Consider the following 18,847-nt stretch of genomic DNA (forward strand, 5'->3'; position numbering starts at 1 on the left):
GAACGGGGTACGGACTAGTCATATTCTCCCGCGGAAACCTACCCTATACCCAAAGTTTTCCTGCCGAAGCAGACCAGGACGCATGCCCCCTGGGATCAAGTCATATCCTCCCGGATTACTCGCGCTCATCAAGAGGACGGACCGTGGGTTGAGACACTTCTTGCGTGAATATACCATTTAGGGATGGTTCATGACTACTTGCGATGCGTGATCCGGGGAATGAAAGTTGGTCCACGAGCTTGACCATTCTTCCTTCATGCGGAAAACACATTACTCTAAAGAGTGATGAGACGATGGCTCCCATGCAATATATGTAGTCTCGTCCAAGGAGTAGGTTATAATCCAAGGGTCCTTGAACGACCATCACGTTCATTTGAACGATCTTCCCTTTCAATGTTATTGGCACATTGGGGAGGATCCCTAAAGGGCGACTGGTTCCCTTATCAAAGCCTGATAGATTTCTCATTTCAGGCAAAAGCGCAGGCGAACCAAGCGCTTTCCAAGCAATAGAGGAAAGGATACTCACAGATGCCCCTTCATCAATAACTGTACCAGCCATTACCATTCTGTATATTTGGACAATAATTCTGAATGGTATGCTAGCTGGCAAGCGGGGTCTGCCTAGTTGGTTCCAGTCGAAGGACACAACTAGGTTGCTTGGTGGTGGGACCGAGTATACGGCCGGATAGCGCTCTGATGAACTTCCTTCCTGCGATAAAGGAATTGAGGCATTGCCCCCTTGATCATCAGAGTCAGTGCTGATGAAGAGAATTTGGACGGTGTCGTCTTTATTCTCCTCTGTGATGGTGTCATTCGAAGATAGAGCCTCTGAAGGCAAAACCGGGTCAACTGCCGTTTCAACCTTTAGACTTTCGTCTGGTATGGATTCAGACGGTTCATCTTTAATGACAGGTGCTTCGGCTGACCACCTGGGCGGGTCAACCGGATTCTCAACTAGCGAGGGACTTGGCAGGAGTCTTTGATATCCAGGAGGAATATGCACTCGTAAAATCGGGCGATCTTCCAGAACTCTTTTTGCCTCGTCTAAGAAGGGACAACGGTGGATGGCATGATTGCCTTCACACAGTCTGCAGGGAAATTTAGCTTTCTCGCTCTGTCCTGGGGCTTCACTCCCACTAGTTGACGGTGAGCAGTCGACATGGCTATCAGAGGTCGATGCTACCGAATTGTGCAAACGGGGGGACCAGTCTCTTAGTATCCGAGGGATACAGGGACAATCTCTATGGAAGTGGTCTCCCCTGCATATGATGCATGGCAATTTAGGCCTTACGAGTGTTGTGTGTGGATTTTTGTCAGATGACACTTGTTTGCCCCCAATCGCCTTAGGCTCCTTCTTCTTCTTTTCTTTCTTCTTCTTCTCCTTCTTCTCTTTAGGAACTCGGTTTTTTGACTTACCAGTTCCGTTAAGCGAAGAGGAAGGAGGAGAGGAAGATGAAGTTGAAGGCTGGTTGGCAACTCTTGTCTGATCTGACTGTTGACTTGACTGTTCAGGAATGGTGGTATTCTGAACGACATTGGTCGAAAAGAGCTAGACTGGTAGGCCAATTGTCAATCCTGGAAGCGACAATGTGGCCATGTGGGGCGCACCAACATCTCCCCAAGAGGAGAAGGGACTAGGATTTCCACCAAGGGGAATTCCTTGGTTGGTATGCTCCATCTTTTCAACCTAAAGATCAACGCGGGAATAAAGGGTGATTGTTCCGTTTAAAATAAATTGTTAACGACGCTTTAGACACAACTTGCTTTTTCACTTTTAAAGAGTCGAGAAAAAGCTAAAGATGACTCTAGTCTCCTACGATGTTTTAACGAGCCCGAAGTGACAAATGCTCAGATGGACTTTTTCTGTTATAGAGTCTGAAAAAGGCCAAAAGAAACTGCTCTGGAGATCTAGGCAGAGGGTGTGCCAAACTTTTCGCAAAACCACAGAATACTTTTTACGGTACGGGTGGTCGATCTTCGTGAATGCTATGTTCACTGCATTGCGATCAGTAGGGCGGCCGACACGGCTTCCTAAGGATAAAGGATATATGCCTATAGGGGTCTCCCAATATATACGTGACGGTACGTGGGAGCACAAATCCGTATTAGCGCTATCGTCCCTCAGGAGGAATCACCCACCTTCCCCGAGATCAACAGTCACTAGGTTTAACGACGCCGGAACACGTCTCTACCTAGACCTCTATGTTGTGCGTTATATTGCAAAGCGTTGTTAGGTTCATTCAGTTTATTTTAAGTTGATCTTTTTAGAAGTTTGCCTTTCAGGATCACCACGAGATGTATGGTACAATTCCTAAATGCAGTCTAAGATGATAAGCAAGCTTTATAATCTTTTCAACTTTGAAAATCCTAGCTACTAAGGGAAAAGAGCGACTATCTTTTCTCAAAGAGCAATAAGCACACTCTAATGCACTCTTTCCTAAATCAATCATGCAAACTTATCAAAATGCAAATGCACAATGCAGGTGTTTGTTTTCCGCTTTCTTAGTATAAATGCCTACAAAGAAAGCTTTTTGTACAACTTTCAATTTGCTTTTAAATGACTGAAATAAACAAGTTTACTTTTTCCAAAATCAACAAGAGTAGAAGAGATTACAATCACTTTGCGACTTTCGAAATGAATACTTGTTTCGACATTTAAAAGTGACAAATTCAAACCAATAAGCAAAAGCAAATGATAACCAACTGTAAACAGCCAACGAACTCTCTCCTAAGATCACAATCAATCAATCAATCAGATCTGAATCAAAGGCTACAGGATGATTATTTCGCTCATGCAAAGGAAAACTGCAAATGACGCCACAAACACATAAAAACACTTACAGTCTTTTTGTACAAAATGAGGCGAAATTCAAGCAAAGAAAAGGGGTTATCAGACTGGTACCTATGCTGGTTAAAGGCTGCAAAAAACAGAGATCAAAACAGGGCAAAAGACAGCAAAGAACCCCAGTTGCACAAGGCCACACTGGTTCAGCGCAAGCCCAACACTGTCAGTTTGACATTCAGCGCAGGTAGCCTTCACGGGACCTGCGTTGAAATGCAGACTGCCTTCACAGTGTCTGCGCTGAAAGAGAAACTCTCGTTTCCCTTGGGTTCCAGGTCATAAAATGCTCAAAAATCAACTGTTTCAGGCCAAATCAGAAACACAAGCAAGGTATAAACAGAGGGATGCTTTGAGAGGGTACTAAAGACTATCACAAAGGATCATCAAGTCATTTGTGAGTCCATTGTTCAGATCATAGACAAAAATCCAGTGAAGGATCAAGGCAACAACAGTCTACTTTGCGAAGCAGTTCGATTGTTGCTGTTGAGTCTATGAAGCAAACAATGATGTAAACACAAACAAAATGACTAAAACAAATGTCCCCAGCGGAGTCGCCAATTTGTTGTGGGGAAAAATGCCTATGCAGGACGATCCTATCCACCTAAGGTGTGACAGCGCCTTAGCAACAAACAGATACAGCTACTTCGGTTTCTTCCTTTGTGAAATGTGAAAGCGGAGAGATTGGTAGACTTACCGTTGTCTTCTGGTTGTCCCTCGATCTAGATCCTCTTCTCTTTGGGTGTCCACAGCTACTTGCCTCCTCGCTTGCTCAAGAGAACAGCTACTTGATTCCCACGAGATCACAAGAGAACAGCTACCTGTGACAAGAGAACAGCTACTTGCGACAAGAGAAGAACACAACACAAAGGCAAATATACATATTAATAAATGATTCAGGATTAGAAGTAAATAAAATATACTAATGCAAATCATACAAAATACACCAGCATATAGGAAAGAACCAAGATAGCTTTATTGATTGATAACAAGGTTCAGGAAGAGATACAACCCATAGGGCTCCAATCCAGCATCTCCTTCCCAGCAGAATGGAATTCCTTCTTCAGCTCCCTTCAAAGCATTAAGCACCCAATGGTCCAACCTCAAACCAACAACAATTCTTTGCAATCACAAAATTCCAGCCTCCCCTTGATCCCATGGAGGAGAGATCTATATATAGTTATTTTGGAGAGAGGATGAGTCAGCTTGAGAAGTGACTAGTGTCCTCTCCCTCTCTCAGTTCTTGAGTCCACTTGGAGGTTCTTGCTTCCACTTGGAGATTTGGAACCTCTTACTCATCACCAGTCGAATTCCTTGATGCAAGTGTCATTTTGGAAGCTTCCTGGGCATTGACACATTGAGAAATGAGCCTGCCACTTGTCCAGTTACGCTCAGCGTAGGTAGCCTTTGTTGCAGTTGACATTCAACGCAGGTAGACAGTGGAGCAGTTGACATTCAGCACAGATGCTCAGTGGAGCAGTTGACATGATCCAAAATTGGCTTGTTTTTGAGTGTTTTCAGGTGGAGAACTTCTGTGAATTGCTGTGGTTTGCTGGCCTTGTTCCTCTAGGGGTAGGAACAACATGTTTAGGGACTTTGGATCCCTTGATTATGGACATTTCATGCTTAATGCTGTAAGGCACAAAAATGTCTATAACAGGGATTAAGGCTATGAAAGATTCATTGAGCACCTTTAGCACTGTCTTAAATCGTTGAGAGTCTTCCACTACCTCCAGGATGTCCTGTTTTACTATCCTCCAACAAGCTTTGAAAAAGTCCACATTGAAGCCATCTGGGCCTAGTGCTTTCCCATTGTGCATCTCTTTAACGACTTCCTCAATTTCTTCCTCTGTTACTGGTCTGTTGAGATTGTAATTATCTTCTCTAGTAACCAATTTAGGAATGTACTGAGTAAATCTTTTCGTAAACTGGTATTTGTCTTCCGAGGTTTCCTCAGCAATTTTCTGAAAATGCTGGACTAGAACCTTTTCCATCTCTTCATGAGTGTTTCTTTCTATTCCATGCTGATCTGTAAGTTTCACAATTCTATTGTTGTTTCTGTGAGCTATGGTGGATTTGTGAAAGAATTTGGTGTTTCTCTCCCCTTCCTTAATCCATTGTACTCTGGATTTCTGTCTCCAGAATATTTCCTCTTGAAGACATATGTTTTCCCATTCATGCTAGAGTGACTCTGCCATCTCTTTCCTTTCATGTTAAAATCAATTAAATATTTATTTAAAATAATTTTAATAATTAAATATTAAATATTTAAAAAATAAATAAGAAATTAATAAATTGAGATATATTGATTAATTAATGTAATTTAAATAATTTTTTTAGATATATTTTATAATAAAATTATTAAAATTTTAGTAAGAAATTGTTGAAATTATATAATTTAACTATTAAGTTTAAATAATCTTTAGAGTTAAAAATATAAATTCAATTATATATTAAAAAATGAATGCTAAATAGACTATTAAAAAATCATAAGAAATTAGTTAGTTAGGACTATCTCTTATGGAAATAGTTATAGATAAATAATTTATTTAAGGCAATTGAATCCCAAAAAATGATATCTAATATAATAAACTGCGAAACCTCTTAATACTTAAACTTTTCTTACTTAATCTTTTCTAAAAATTTTATTATCTATATATTATTCTAATAATTTACTTTTTAATAATAATATTTAATTTTAAAATCAAGATTGAAATAATAATAATAATATTTATTTTTGAAAGAAACACAAATATTTTTTTGCATTTACATTCTATTTCATTACTATATATATATATAATTTTTATTTTAATAATTTTAGTAAATTAATAAATTAAAATATAATAATTATTAATTAATTTTGCACTTGAAATAATTATTATACTAACTATAACTATATGCACAAAAAATTTATCCATGTCTACGTGAGCAGATTATTTTTTTATGTACCTAAAAAACACGCATATGAGATTCAATCTCAATATCCATGTCTAGGTGAACAGATTATATTTTATAAGCAGGTAAGCAGATTATTTTTTTTTATGTAGGCCAAAAAAACACGCATATGAGATCCAATCTCAGTATCCATGTCTAGGTGAACAGATATATTTTTTATATAGCCCCAAAGACGAGCATATTAATATAGATAGGATTCAATCTCAATAGAGAGAATAACAGCAACACTTCCCTCCCATCAAAACTACACCCAGTTGACTTCTTACTTATATTCCATTAATATAAATAATATATATTTTCAAAATTTTAATAAGCTAACAGTCCATTAAAAACATTTTACTATAAGAATTTTGGACAAAGTGATCGAACAATCGAAGCTATTACCATATCTTTTGCATAAAGACCTCAACATTTACAAAGTTCTGAAACATACTTGGATTCGCATAAGACTAGTCATAACCTCTCGTCCAAATAGTGCCTCCACAATCTGATCGCATATTATCGTACCTCTCGTCGAATAAATGCCTCCACTAGCTGATGGCATCTTATGGTCGACCGAGAAAACACGTCCTTCACAACGCAAAAAGATAATACCCACTACGCCTCCATTCTTCTAGAACTGTACGAAGTCGTGACAGCTACCTCCAATAACAACAGATGCTCATGACTCATTGTGTATTGAGGTTCAAAGATCCATCGTAGGAAAAGATTGGGTCAAACATGGCCTCCATTTTCTTGGCTGCCTATTCCGGTCACATGCTAATTAACCGCCCTACAGGTCTATATAAAGTAGCCTCTACGGTACCGTGATATCTATCCATCCCACCCTTTCTGCAAGTACCAATGGCTTCCATGGAGATATGCAAGCTTTTCGCCATCGGTCTTCTATTGCTTAATCAGCTTCCCATCTCTATAGGTATGCCTGAACCTTCAGGATCCAAAATGGCGCTGTTTATTTATTTTTTTGTAAAATTTTGCGTTTTTTTTTGTTAATGTATATATAATTTAGCACTCTGAAAAAATTTTGGGTGTACTCGGTATTTGAGATTGTGCAGAGTTTACAAATTATTTATAACGCCAACTAATTCTTGCTAAATTTCATATAAATTTAATGTATATATAAATGTATTCCAGATGTAGAACAAATACAGTACGGCAATAAAAAACGCTAGGACAAATTGATTCGCTCGCCTTGTTTAGGAAGATTATGGCCGAATATAACGTTCTCTGATTTCTGTGTTTGCCTATGCAGGTGCGAACGGCAATTTGTTCGCTGAATACATAGGCGCCTTGTTCGAAAACGTGACATTCTCAGACGTGCCCATCAATCCGGCTGTGGAATTTCATTTCATTTTGGCCTTCGCCATCGATTACAGCACCGAATCCGGATCCCCTGTTCCCACAGACGGAAATTTCAACATTTTCTGGGACACCGGAAACCTAAGCCCCGAAGCAGTTGAGGCCATAAAAGCCCAACATCCAAACGTTAAGGTTGCCCTCAGCGTCGGAGGGGATAGCGTAAATAACCAGCCCGCGGAGTTCAAGCCATCGTCGGTGTCAGCCTGGGTAGACAACGCAGTCTCCTCACTGTCAAAAATAATGGAAGAATACCATCTCGATGGCATCGACATCGACTATGAGCATTTTCAAGCCGACAATGATACATTTGCGGAGTGCATCGGGCAACTGATAGCGAGGTTAAAGCAGAGCAACGTCATCTCCTTCGCCTCCATCGCTCCCTTCGACAACCAGGAGGTTCAATCCCATTACCTTGCCCTCTGGAACAAATACGGGGACACAATAGACTACGTTAACTTCCAATTCTATGCCTACGATGCCAGCACCACAATTTCGCAGTTTATCCAATACTACAATACGCAGGCGTCTCAGTATAGCGGAGGGAAAGTAGTGGTTAGTTTTATTACAGAAAGCGGCGGTGGATCGGGTCTATCACCTGAGAATGGATTCTTCGAGGCGTGTAATATGCTGAAGCAGAATGGAGAATTGGAGGGCATCTTTGTGTGGTGTGCAGACAGTTCTAAGTCTAATGGCTTCAAATATGAAACACAATCTCAAGCTTTACTGACATCCTGATTGACTGTTACCGATTATCAATAATCTTTCTCTGTCATGTACGATGGGATTCCTGTTTCCATCAATCAAAATAAGAGTTAAAAGCTAGGAATCAATGCTTTGGGCTCGTTGCATTGTAACTGGCCATTTTTATACAGTGAATTATATGCTATAACTAGTCTAATCTCTTTTGGTTGTTACTCTCTCGATATCTATAGTTTTTAAAATAAAGTATCAGAAGAAGCCAGAGGTACATAAATAAATCCAAACATCTCAGATATGTGGAGGCAAAAATGTTACACTTCTTTCATATTGGGTGCTTATAATGGGTATTACACCGCTCAGGATTTTGTCACCGTGTAATTAATTAACCCGGATAAATTTCTTTCTAATTCAAAAGACAACAAAACAATACAGCAGAAAATAGTGTAGAATTAAATTTTTCTTTCTATTTCAAAAGAGAACAAAACCATATATATATATATATATATATTACTCAAAAAAAACAAACAATACAATAAACAAATAATAGTGTATAATTGAATATTTTTATTTATTTTAAAAATTCCCCTTTAATAAGAGAGAATATAGCATAAATGTTTACTTTTTATTTATTTTAAAAAGTTGTACCTGAATAAAAGGATATAGTTTAAATCTTTTAAGTTTTTATCTATATATTTTTTCCAAAAAAAAAGCAAACAATACAATAAAAAAATAGTAGTGTATAATTGAATATTTTCATTTATTTTAAAAATGGCTTGTTTAGAGAATATAGCATAAATATTTATTTTTATTTATTTTAAAAAGTTGGGCTTGAATAAGAAGATAGATGTAGTTTAAATATTTGAAGCTTTTGGCTATATATTTTTTATTATTTTATTAAAAAAATAATGAGAAATACTACCAGCCTTATAGACCTACTAACAAGAGCTATGAGACCTAGCTAACCAAACCAATCAAACTAACTACACTTACCCAACCATCCCCCACAGGAAGGAACATTGTACCCGCGTTCTACCTATACCACTTACTGAATTATTAATCGCTTAGGAGCCAGCCACTGCTTAGACCTTCTCTTATCACCACCGGATGGATTCAACCTACTACTACTCAACGACATAACCGGATCAACCTACTACTATTCCACAACATACTTACCACCTACCACCTTGGCGTATTCACAACCCTTTAGAGAACGAACGGTTCGATTTACTCACTCCATGCTCCTAGGATGAAGGTAATTTTATTAGTTTATTAAAAATAAATAAACTAGGGAGTAGTTTAATTAGTGATTAAATTTCTCCAATTATTATGTGGATTTTTTAGATTTATAATTTGAAATGAATGTGTAAATGTTTTCATTAATGAATTAATGACTTTTTTTTTAGATTTATAATTTGAAATTAATGTGTAAAAATTTACATTAATGAATTAATGACTCTCTCTTTTTTTAACATTCTTTTTACACACATTCTTGAAGATTCACTCACCATCATAAAACATGTACTAGATAACAATAAAATAAACCAACTTATGCTAATATGGATGGCTCTGCCAAATTGAATACCTTTGGACATCATTCAGAAATTCTACCATACAGCGTATTGAAAAGGAACACCATCAAAATGCTAACCTCTGGTCTAAACTAGGGCTGCGCGGGCGAGATGCATATTGAAATACAGATGAGGCCAACAGAGTAGCAGATGGGACAATACCAATGCTGGGATAAAAACAGTGTATCTATAGCGTCATTTTACAGGAAATTTTGGTTAAATGTTAACAGACTGAAGACTTATAGAATATTTTGTTTCGCTTTGTACATAGAATACACTAAAATATTTCGGTTAAATGTTAACAGATTGAAGACTTGATGAATATTTTGTTTCCCTTTGTACATAGAATATACTAAAAGTAATAAATGTAGGACATGGTATTCTTAAAAATATCAATATTGTTGATATAGTTTTATTTTTTATTTTTCATTATCCATCTCTGGGTTCACTGTTCCATAACTTGACTATTAGATTAGCTGAATACTGGTCTCATTATTGTAATATAAAGAACGGTTCCAATGGATATTTAAATATATCCAAAAGTAAATATATGTAAGACATGGTATTTTTAAAAATATCAATATGATTGATATAGTTTAATTTTTTATTTTACATTATCCATCTCTGCGTTCACGGTTACATAACTCAGATTGACTATTAGATTAGCTGAATACTGCTTTCATTATTGGAATATAAAGAATGATTTCAATGAATATTTTAATATATCTAATACTAGATATATGTACTGTTTTTACCTGAAATATAAAAACATATATATATATATACTTAGAAATTATAACAAGAGCAGTTGAAATCAACAGCTTAACCCATATAAATTTATCTAAAAATTATAATGAAAGTGGTTGCAATCGAACCATAATACCAGCCCGACCCAATTAGCTATCCTATTATGAGCCCGGCCCAATTGCCTATGCTCTTAGGAACCTGACCTCATTGCCGATACATTATAATTTAAATAAATAATCTTATTCAAACACTTCGGATATCAAAATTCCTTATCACCAGCGGCAATGAATGATTGGCCAGAAATGCGCGTTAAAATTTCTGTGCGAATATTAAATTTGATTTATGGACACTTCGAATATGGCAAGAAATGCGCGTTAAAATTTGTGTGGGGTAGATTTGAGTCATCGGCGACTTGAGTTGCTTACTTTTATTTTAAACTCGTCTTCATCAGCGACTGTGGAAATCACTAAAAGTCAGTAGCAGCAGACAATTTCAGTCAAAAGAGAGCTGTACCAACCAACCATGCGGCACAATCTCAAGTGGTGAACGCCATCATTCGACTGGAATAGCATTAAGAAGCGCAACGGTCCACACGCGAATTTTAAGGGCTTAGTGGTGGCGTGCACGTTCTTACAACAAATCAAGCTTTCGATTTCGTCAAAAGACTGCAACTTTTCATTTAATGACTTCACTAATTCGGAAGAAATAAATAGTCAATGATGAAAATATTCACATGATTCGTTGCCATGCCTGAGAATCGAGATGGAATTTATAAAGTCAAGTTAGAAAATTTATAAAGTCAATAACTGCCACGTTTGGCTCTTGGGGATTGGACTCTACCGGTTAGCCAACAACTCCCTACTCACCGTCGGCTACAGGCCCTCCGCTGTCCCACTCGTTTTTACTTTCCTTTCGCCTTCCTCTTCGTCAATGATATTATGCACCCAATTTCATGGTCAACAATGAAAGGCGAAAGGAAAGATGCCATGGAAGTTTCCCACGCATCCATTCATGTTTCTGTAACTATATTTAAATACTATTCAAATTTGCCTATGAACAGGAATGATGAGGTAATTTTTTCCCTTTCAATAATAAGTTTATTAATATTTAAATTTAAAGTTTATGTGATTTTAATATTTGAAATATTTATGAGCCCATGGGGCTTTGGATTGACGGTGAATGGGTGTGCTGTTAAGACACTCCTTGCGATAGGTCACCGGTTCAATTCCTCGTGGGTGCTTAGTTTAGTCTTAACATAGAAAAAATAAAAAATAAAAAATAAATATATATATATTTGAAATATTTATGTCCACCCGTTTTGAACCAATTTGTGTGGTTCATTAAGTAAAAACATGTAAAAAAAAGCATGCACCAGATAGTATAAAAAAATCACTAGTTTTTTTTTTAAGTAAAAAATTGTTAATTCTTTATATGAAGAAGAAGAAAGAAAGAAATTATTTTAATGTCTACGAGGCTAAAGATAGCCTATGGGACAGATTGCTTCTTCATCTGCTTGATGTATTCAGCTATTTTTCTATGAAACTTCACAATAAATACTCCCAACCTCTCGGAAAACCCCTCTTATATAGATTATCCCAAGAGCTAGCTCCAAGCATATTTATGTAACTTTCCCTGTTGTCTTTGAAGGCATCACATTCTAAAATGAAATGTTTTATGTTTTCACTTTTCCGAAAGAACAAAAAATGCATACTCTTTTCTCTCACACTTCTTTTGGCCTTTTCTAGCGCCCTGTTTATGTGGTAAGAGAAGCAACAAGTAGTATTAATAAAGGTTGTTGTTTATGGAGGCCATAATTTTGCTCAGAAGACAAATTTCTTGCTCTATTCCAACAATAATTTTTTCAAAAAATTTGTCCGCTAGAGTGTTTGAATCATTTTTTGATGGTGGGAATGGATTCACCACCATGAAGAGCCCTTGAAGCACCCTTGTAACCCAAATTTCCAAAAATATCAGCAAGATTTTGTCAAAATCTTGCCGAAATTTCCATTAATTTCCAGGAAAAATAGTGGCCTCGTTAGACTACTCTTTAATAAAATTACTAGCTTTGTCTTTCAAGCAAAATTGCTAGTTCTTTATTTGTTAAACACTCTAAAGTACTTATGACCAAAAAACCTTCATCCTTGTATTTCTTACATCAATAAATTCTGACAAATTGTTGACACAATTAGGAACAAAAATATTGGATGAGTAAGTTGAATTGGGAACCCTACTATTTGAATTAAGGGTTGAACTTCTTATCACCATTGAAGGATATTTTCTCTTCTTTACCATTGTTGCCCAAATTCCCTCTCTTTGATGAGGTCCTTGAGGTCTCTGCCTTTCGCAATTTGTTTGGATATGGGGGCTCTAATTGTTTGTGTATCTCTTTTTCTTCAGCGTAAATTGCCAAACTTTCCTTAAGAGGTTCTACATTTTGAGATTCCACTGAGCTTTGTTTTCTCGATTCTTGTTGAGATGAAGGGTTTTCAATTGAGGAAATATCCCTTAACTGCCCGATATCCATTGAGGTATCCTTACTTTCATATAAATCTGGTTTTGTTTTTCTTATTGAAACGACTCTTCAGGTAGATCTTCCTTAGAAATCTATTTATGTTCATCCTTGATTTCAACCCACTAGGTTAACTTTCATTATTGCTTCTTAGCTTTCCTTGGCCCTTCTGGGCAATTTGTTGCTAGGTGTCATGTCCCAAAGCATGGCCTACAACGAAATGAAACATTATCATAATTTAGTTTTTGGGTAGGAGTATTTCTCAGCATGCAAAATTATTTTTGTTGGAAACCATTTGATCAAGTCCATATCAACATCTATGCTAGCATATGTATTAGTGTTTCGTCTCTTTGTTTAGGCACATTGTGATAATATATTCCAAGAGATTTTCTAATGGTTCGAAGAGAGACAGAACCTAAAAAATGCAAAAGTAGATTTGGAATCCTTACCCACACAAAATCCAAGGAGAGAGAATTAGTTAGAGGATCGAATGATTGAGTCCAAGGTTGCATACATAAACTACATTTTCCTCAAAACCAAGGACGATAGTTTAAAATCAAATCCCTATCTTCAGCAAGATCAACCTCAATAATGAAGTAACCCTTTCCTTAGGGGGAGATGAAGGCCACCTCTTTTAACTGAGACTTTTATGACACTAAAATCCACTTATGCAAATCAACTAAAGGATACAAAAGTTCATTGAAACAACAAACAAGTTCATTGGAATGGTAGAAGGACCCCTGAAAAGCAACACCTTCCATTATGGGAATAGTGATTGCAGGAGTTTCCTGGATGAGGAGAGGATAATGAAGAACATCCTTCACAATAGAAAGAAGCTCTACCGATATTATCAATAGGAGGGAGAAAACCATATCTACAATAATGGGCCATATTAGCAATTGAAAAACAAGATCTGTGCAAATTTTCTCCCTTAAACTTCCTAAATTAACCAATACAAGCTTTTGAGCGAGAATTAATTGAACTTGGGGAGAGGGACATTGAGAAAACAAAAATATACACTACCATGTTTAGAATAGATCACCAAAGGAGAAAAGACACATTAAATAGAAGCCCCAAAAGAAAAATTAGAGAAAAATGACCCTGGAGGAGAGAGAGGCCATACAAGACCAAATCAATGCACAAAAGGGACTTCGCAAAAGGGGCTTCTTACTAGGATAAGGAAAAAACCTAGCTTGAACAGACAAAACCCCGAGTCCACATTCTTGTTCTTATATGTCATATGGAATTTCGAAGTAATTTGAGGGAAGTCTTCATAACAATATTATTAATCAGAATCATAAATATATTGCAAATAAAATGATCTTACTTGAAATTAGTTCACTATTTTGATAATTTGTGAAAGTTTTTTTTTTTTTTTTTTGGAGTTATAACACATGAAATTTATAATGGCCCCAAAAAATATCAAATCTAACTTATTTTAGATTTATCTAACATGAATGTGTAAGAGATCATAAATATTCAAGGCGAAAATTGTAGTGTTTTATATTTTCTATCATTAGTGTACATCGCTCATAATTTAGTTGATTCAATCGATTGTCGTTAAATTTTTTTTAAAGGATGTTAGAGAAATTAGCCAAAAATAAAAAAATTATATGCTTTAAAATTGGTTAATACAAGCGGTTAAATTTATTTTACATATAAGTTTTAATTGAAATTATAATAAATTTTAAAAATAATTTTAAAAAATCCAAAACAATAAGTTTCTGATATATATCAAATTAGGTTTTAAATATCAAATTGAAGTAGTTTGTTCCTTATTGAAAGCATGGTTATGATTAGGTATCGCATGTATGAGAAGAAGTTATACAACATGAAAGCCAAGATGTTACAAAATTTTTTTCTCATCTAGCCAAAACCCCCACCTCTGACTCAATCGAAACTGACATAAGGATGTCTAGTCTTCGCTAGACCATTGGGGGATAAAGGAAGAGATCATCTTGGAGAATAAGGATAATATTAAAAATATTGTTACTTCCAAATTTAAGGATAATTTGTGGGGTGATAAGGAGCTAGAGGGAAAAAGGAAGCTAAGGTATTATAAGAAGGTGACCAACCCCAATCTCACTAACGAAAATTATCTCTCTATCTTGACCAATGCTAAGAAGAAAGTGAATATTGCTAAGATAAGAACTAATTCTCGTGAGCTTCAAATTGAACGTAGGTGTTGGTCAATTCCCAAAACATTTTGGGATGAAACATTTTATTATCTTTGCGATACTAAGAAGATTGAATATGAAAAGCACTTTCTCTTGGACTATCTGGCTCTTACTCACATCAGTGCTAATTTTCAAAATTTTGTCACACTACCAATCTTATTGACTTGTGAAGTCAACAAAAGTACGATGATCTAGACACACTTCTCTCTCTTCTTTTTGGTTATAGAAATAAAATATTAAATAATCTCAACTAATCTCGTACCTTCTTAAGGTACAATAGATCGTATTGGTCTTAGTGAAAATTAATCATCATCAACATCATCAATAATAATAAATTATTTTACATAATATATAAGAATAATCAATAAAATTCATATAACATAAATTACTTTATCATTTGTAAAAGAAAATCGTACATATAAAAATAAATAATATGCATTAAAATGTCTAGTAGTTAAAAAAATTCTTATCTTCTCCATTAAAAATTTAATCATATTTAAAAATAGAAAAAGTAAAAATTATATAAACTCAACCCTCTTATCTTCTTATAAATAAAGCACCTTACATTAAATTCTCTTGCAAATATGGCTCCTCTCCATGTTCCTTTGAAATTGTTTCAGACATTATAAGCATATAAATTATCACTGTGATTGATTTTTTTTAATTAGAAATAGTTATATAAGGTGTTACCTCCCATATGAAGGAAAATATTTATTTTTTTGTTTATATAAAAAAAAAAAAATCATTATAATTATAAAATAAATTTATCATTAATTTAATTTTAAATAAATCAAAATTATAAATTTATTCCAGTTTGAACAATACAATTTAAATAATGTAAAGTTTGAGAAATTGGTTTGGATGCAAGTGTGTGTAATTCTAAAATCTTATTCACTTTCCATTGGAAACTCTCCCTTAAAAAGCCACTTTCAGTCGTGCCAAAAAAATGACACGAATGTGTAGAATCAAAGATAGGAAAATATGTAATATCCCTAGTAAGTTTCAACAATATTTAGAGTCCACCATCCTAATATGTTAGGGTAAAATGACTGAGTGAAAGATTCAAGGTTGTTAGGTCCAATATAGTAACAGTTTCAAACACATGGTTTTAGGGGTCCGTACTATTAGAGCACCTAGATTACTTGTGATGAAGCCTTTAAAAGGCATGGGGATTCTCCCTTATAATGTGCCTGAGTTGAGTAAAGAGCTCACTTGGTCGAGCTAGTATGTTGGTTGGCTCTTCTACTTTTAAGTTAGTGCATGGTTGTGTTTAAGTAATAGGATAATAATAGATATATTAGCACGTTTTTCCTAGTTTTGGGTTTTTCAAGATAAAATTCACGTGTTTTATGCATTCCTGTTTCTATGATTATTTTAGCTCGCATTCTCTTTATTTTTAACATTTTATATTAGAGAAACTTTACCTTCAAGGGGACACATTTGTGGGTAAGGGGTGTTGCTTACACATTTTGTAGACCCTATTACATATTTACAAAATTGATTCGTGTGGTGAGAGGAAATGGCGAGTAGTTCAAAGATAGTGATAAAAAAAAATCAATGGGTAAAGTTTTAACCTATGGAAGCTCAAAATGGAATATCTATTAGAGGAAAAAGATTAGTGGATCATTGTGAATACATGTATTGAGCCAACAGGAATTTCAACAAAAACCCAACCAAGTTGGGTCGAAAGGCAAAGAGAAAAATAGGATTATGTACCTCATATTCAGTATTACTGAATGTTTAAGGAGAAGTTGCAATGAAGGAAATGTCGAACAAGTTATAGGCTTTGTATCGGTCAAAGTCCTTCCCAAACAAATTTTTCCTATGGAAGAAGTTGTATAACCTAAGGACGAGGGATGGAGAATCAATGACAAAGCATCTAAATGCCTTCAATATCATGGTAAGTCAACTATTATCTATTGATATTAAGATTTTAGATGAAGATAAGTGTATCAATTTGTTGTGCTCTCTACCAAACTCATGCGATTTGGTTTTTTTCAAGGTAGTAATTCAACTACTTTAAGTTTTGATTATATAGCATCATCCTTGTTATCAGAGGAGATTCAATGAAAAAATATGGAAAATCAAAACATAAATATCTTGATATAATACTGAAAAGTCTTGCATGTTTTCCAATTTGGTTTTCGAGGATAAATTCTTTGTGTGAATGTAGGTGTTTTCCATTGCATATTGTTTGTTTTGTTAAGAATATATTTGCGAAAATTATTTGTATAAGGTTAAAACATACATTTTAGATTAAAACAATCACATATAAAGCAAGGGATATTAGATCCAATGGATCATGGCCTTTAGAAGGAGGTGATGGTTGTAAATGCAAGAATATTATATGTTGAGGCTAAATCTAACATTGAGAAGCCCTATTGGGATTAGAACCACATATGTGAATATTTTCTATGAAGAAATAAAGGTTGATGAGCATAGTTTTCATTTCATAGCTACGAAGAGGGTAGGATGTTGTTGTTGAGTAGAGATTGTAGGATGTTTCCATTGATCTTAATTGATTTCAAAAGAGTATACATTGATGCTAAGTAGTTTCAAGGTTGTTGGGCGTTCAATGGTAGTTTAGGTCGTTATTTGAGAATCATCATAGTAGCATGATAAGTGATGAATCCTTAAAAGCATGATGACTATATTTTTCAATTCCTTGTCTTTGAAGGAATTTTAAGTGAAGAAGATCAACTTAGGTGCCCCCATAAAGTGCATAATTTGATATCCCTCTAAGAGAAATTTCCAATGGTATATGGCATATTGAAAATCTCCCAAGTTATTCAAGGTAGAAATTTGGCAGGTTTCCTGGAGCTCACAGTGGCATAGTTGATGAAGTTGGTGGAGAGAGAGATTCCCATCCATAGACATGAATATTTTTCATTCACATCATGGAGGCTAATGTCATGTGTTATAATGCAGCGAAAGCATAGAGGGAACGCCAGTAGATGGTGGGTGCGAGACAGACTAGCAAGTGATGGACTCTGATAGATGGAGAATCCCCTCAGTAGGTGATCATGATTTTAACGTTAATATCATGCTCCTAAGAATTTTTAATTAACAAATAAAGTGATCACAAAACATAGGTCCTCAGTGTTCCACTCCATACTTGATGAAATGGAAAATAAGACACATGGCATTCTCTTATTGGCTAATGGTGATGAGCTGGTGAATCATGTGGCAACCAGTTTGCAATGATGTGGCTAGGTTGATGATGTGGTACTCTGATAAAGTGACACGTGGTAGGAATAAATGGCCCTTTTGGGGGTCAAGTGGATTGAATTTGGGTGACACATGGCACCACTTAGAGATGGCCATGTGGCAGCGATGACATCAACATATGATATAGCAGGTGACATGGAAAATCCTTGAGATTTTCACCAATGTTTCATTTGTAGGCTCTTCTCTCTTCAATGAGATAGTCAATAAGGAGTTGACATGGTGGCATGCGCAGCAATGCCGACTCATCACACCGTGACATGTTTTATGAAGGCTTCATTTTATCTTTGGGTGTGATCTCATCATTTATAGGAGCAGAGAGGTAGAAATATTTCCACCAATAGACATGGAAATTTAAAAGACGTCGCAGTGAATTTGAGATCATATAACATGCCCTAAAAGACAAATGAATTTCCCAGCACTATTGTTTGACAAGAAATTCCTTCCCCAGATCATGTTGATTTATAAGGGGAAAAGCGATTGGCACAGAGCGATATAAGAACAAAGAAACATCCCTCGGTCATATAATGGGTGAACATGAGAAAACATTAGGGTGCGGGTCTTTATATTAATAGTGGAGTAAAGTACCTCTTGTAGTTAACCCATGGTCTCGGCACCAAGTCATATGTGCCAATTCGTTTGTAGTTAACCCATTGTCTTGACATGAAAATCAATCATGGTCAACCATGGTCTAGTGTCACATTGTGACAAGGATTGTCTCAATATGGAAATCAACCATGCTCAACCATGTTTATTTTAGGGTTTATAA

The 18,847-nt window shown here is 35.7% G+C and overlaps 1 protein-coding gene across 1 annotated transcript; it reads left to right on the forward strand.

Moving 5' to 3' along the window:
• Nucleotides 1-6,610: 6,610 nt before the first annotated feature.
• LOC149188975 (chitinase 2-like) lies at nt 6,611-8,067 on the forward strand. The gene is made up of 2 exons (XM_089413133.1): nt 6,611-6,710; nt 7,047-8,067. Exons 1-2 carry the CDS (start codon nt 6,638-6,640, stop codon nt 7,886-7,888), a joined length of 915 nt encoding a protein of 304 aa, XP_089269259.1. The 5' UTR covers nt 6,611-6,637; the 3' UTR covers nt 7,889-8,067.
• Nucleotides 8,068-18,847: the final 10,780 nt, after the last annotated feature.

This window comes from Pinus tabuliformis, chromosome 3_1 (genome assembly GCF_031772625.1).
Source record: "Pinus tabuliformis cultivar Carrire ecotype Pingquan chromosome 3_1, CPIR1, whole genome shotgun sequence".
In the NCBI taxonomy this organism is placed as follows: domain Eukaryota; kingdom Viridiplantae; phylum Streptophyta; class Pinopsida; order Pinales; family Pinaceae; genus Pinus; species Pinus tabuliformis.

What these genes read in the sequence shown, in the direction of transcription:
- LOC149188975 (XM_089413133.1), top strand. Translation starts at nt 6,638, where the DNA reads ATGGCTTCCATGGAGATATGCAAGCTTTTCGCCATCGGTCTTCTATTG. An exon ending in TCAGCTTCCCATCTCTATAG is followed by an intron (nt 6,711 to 7,046) that starts GTATGCCTGAAC and finishes TTGCCTATGCAG; the next exon opens with GTGCGAACGGCAATTTGTTC.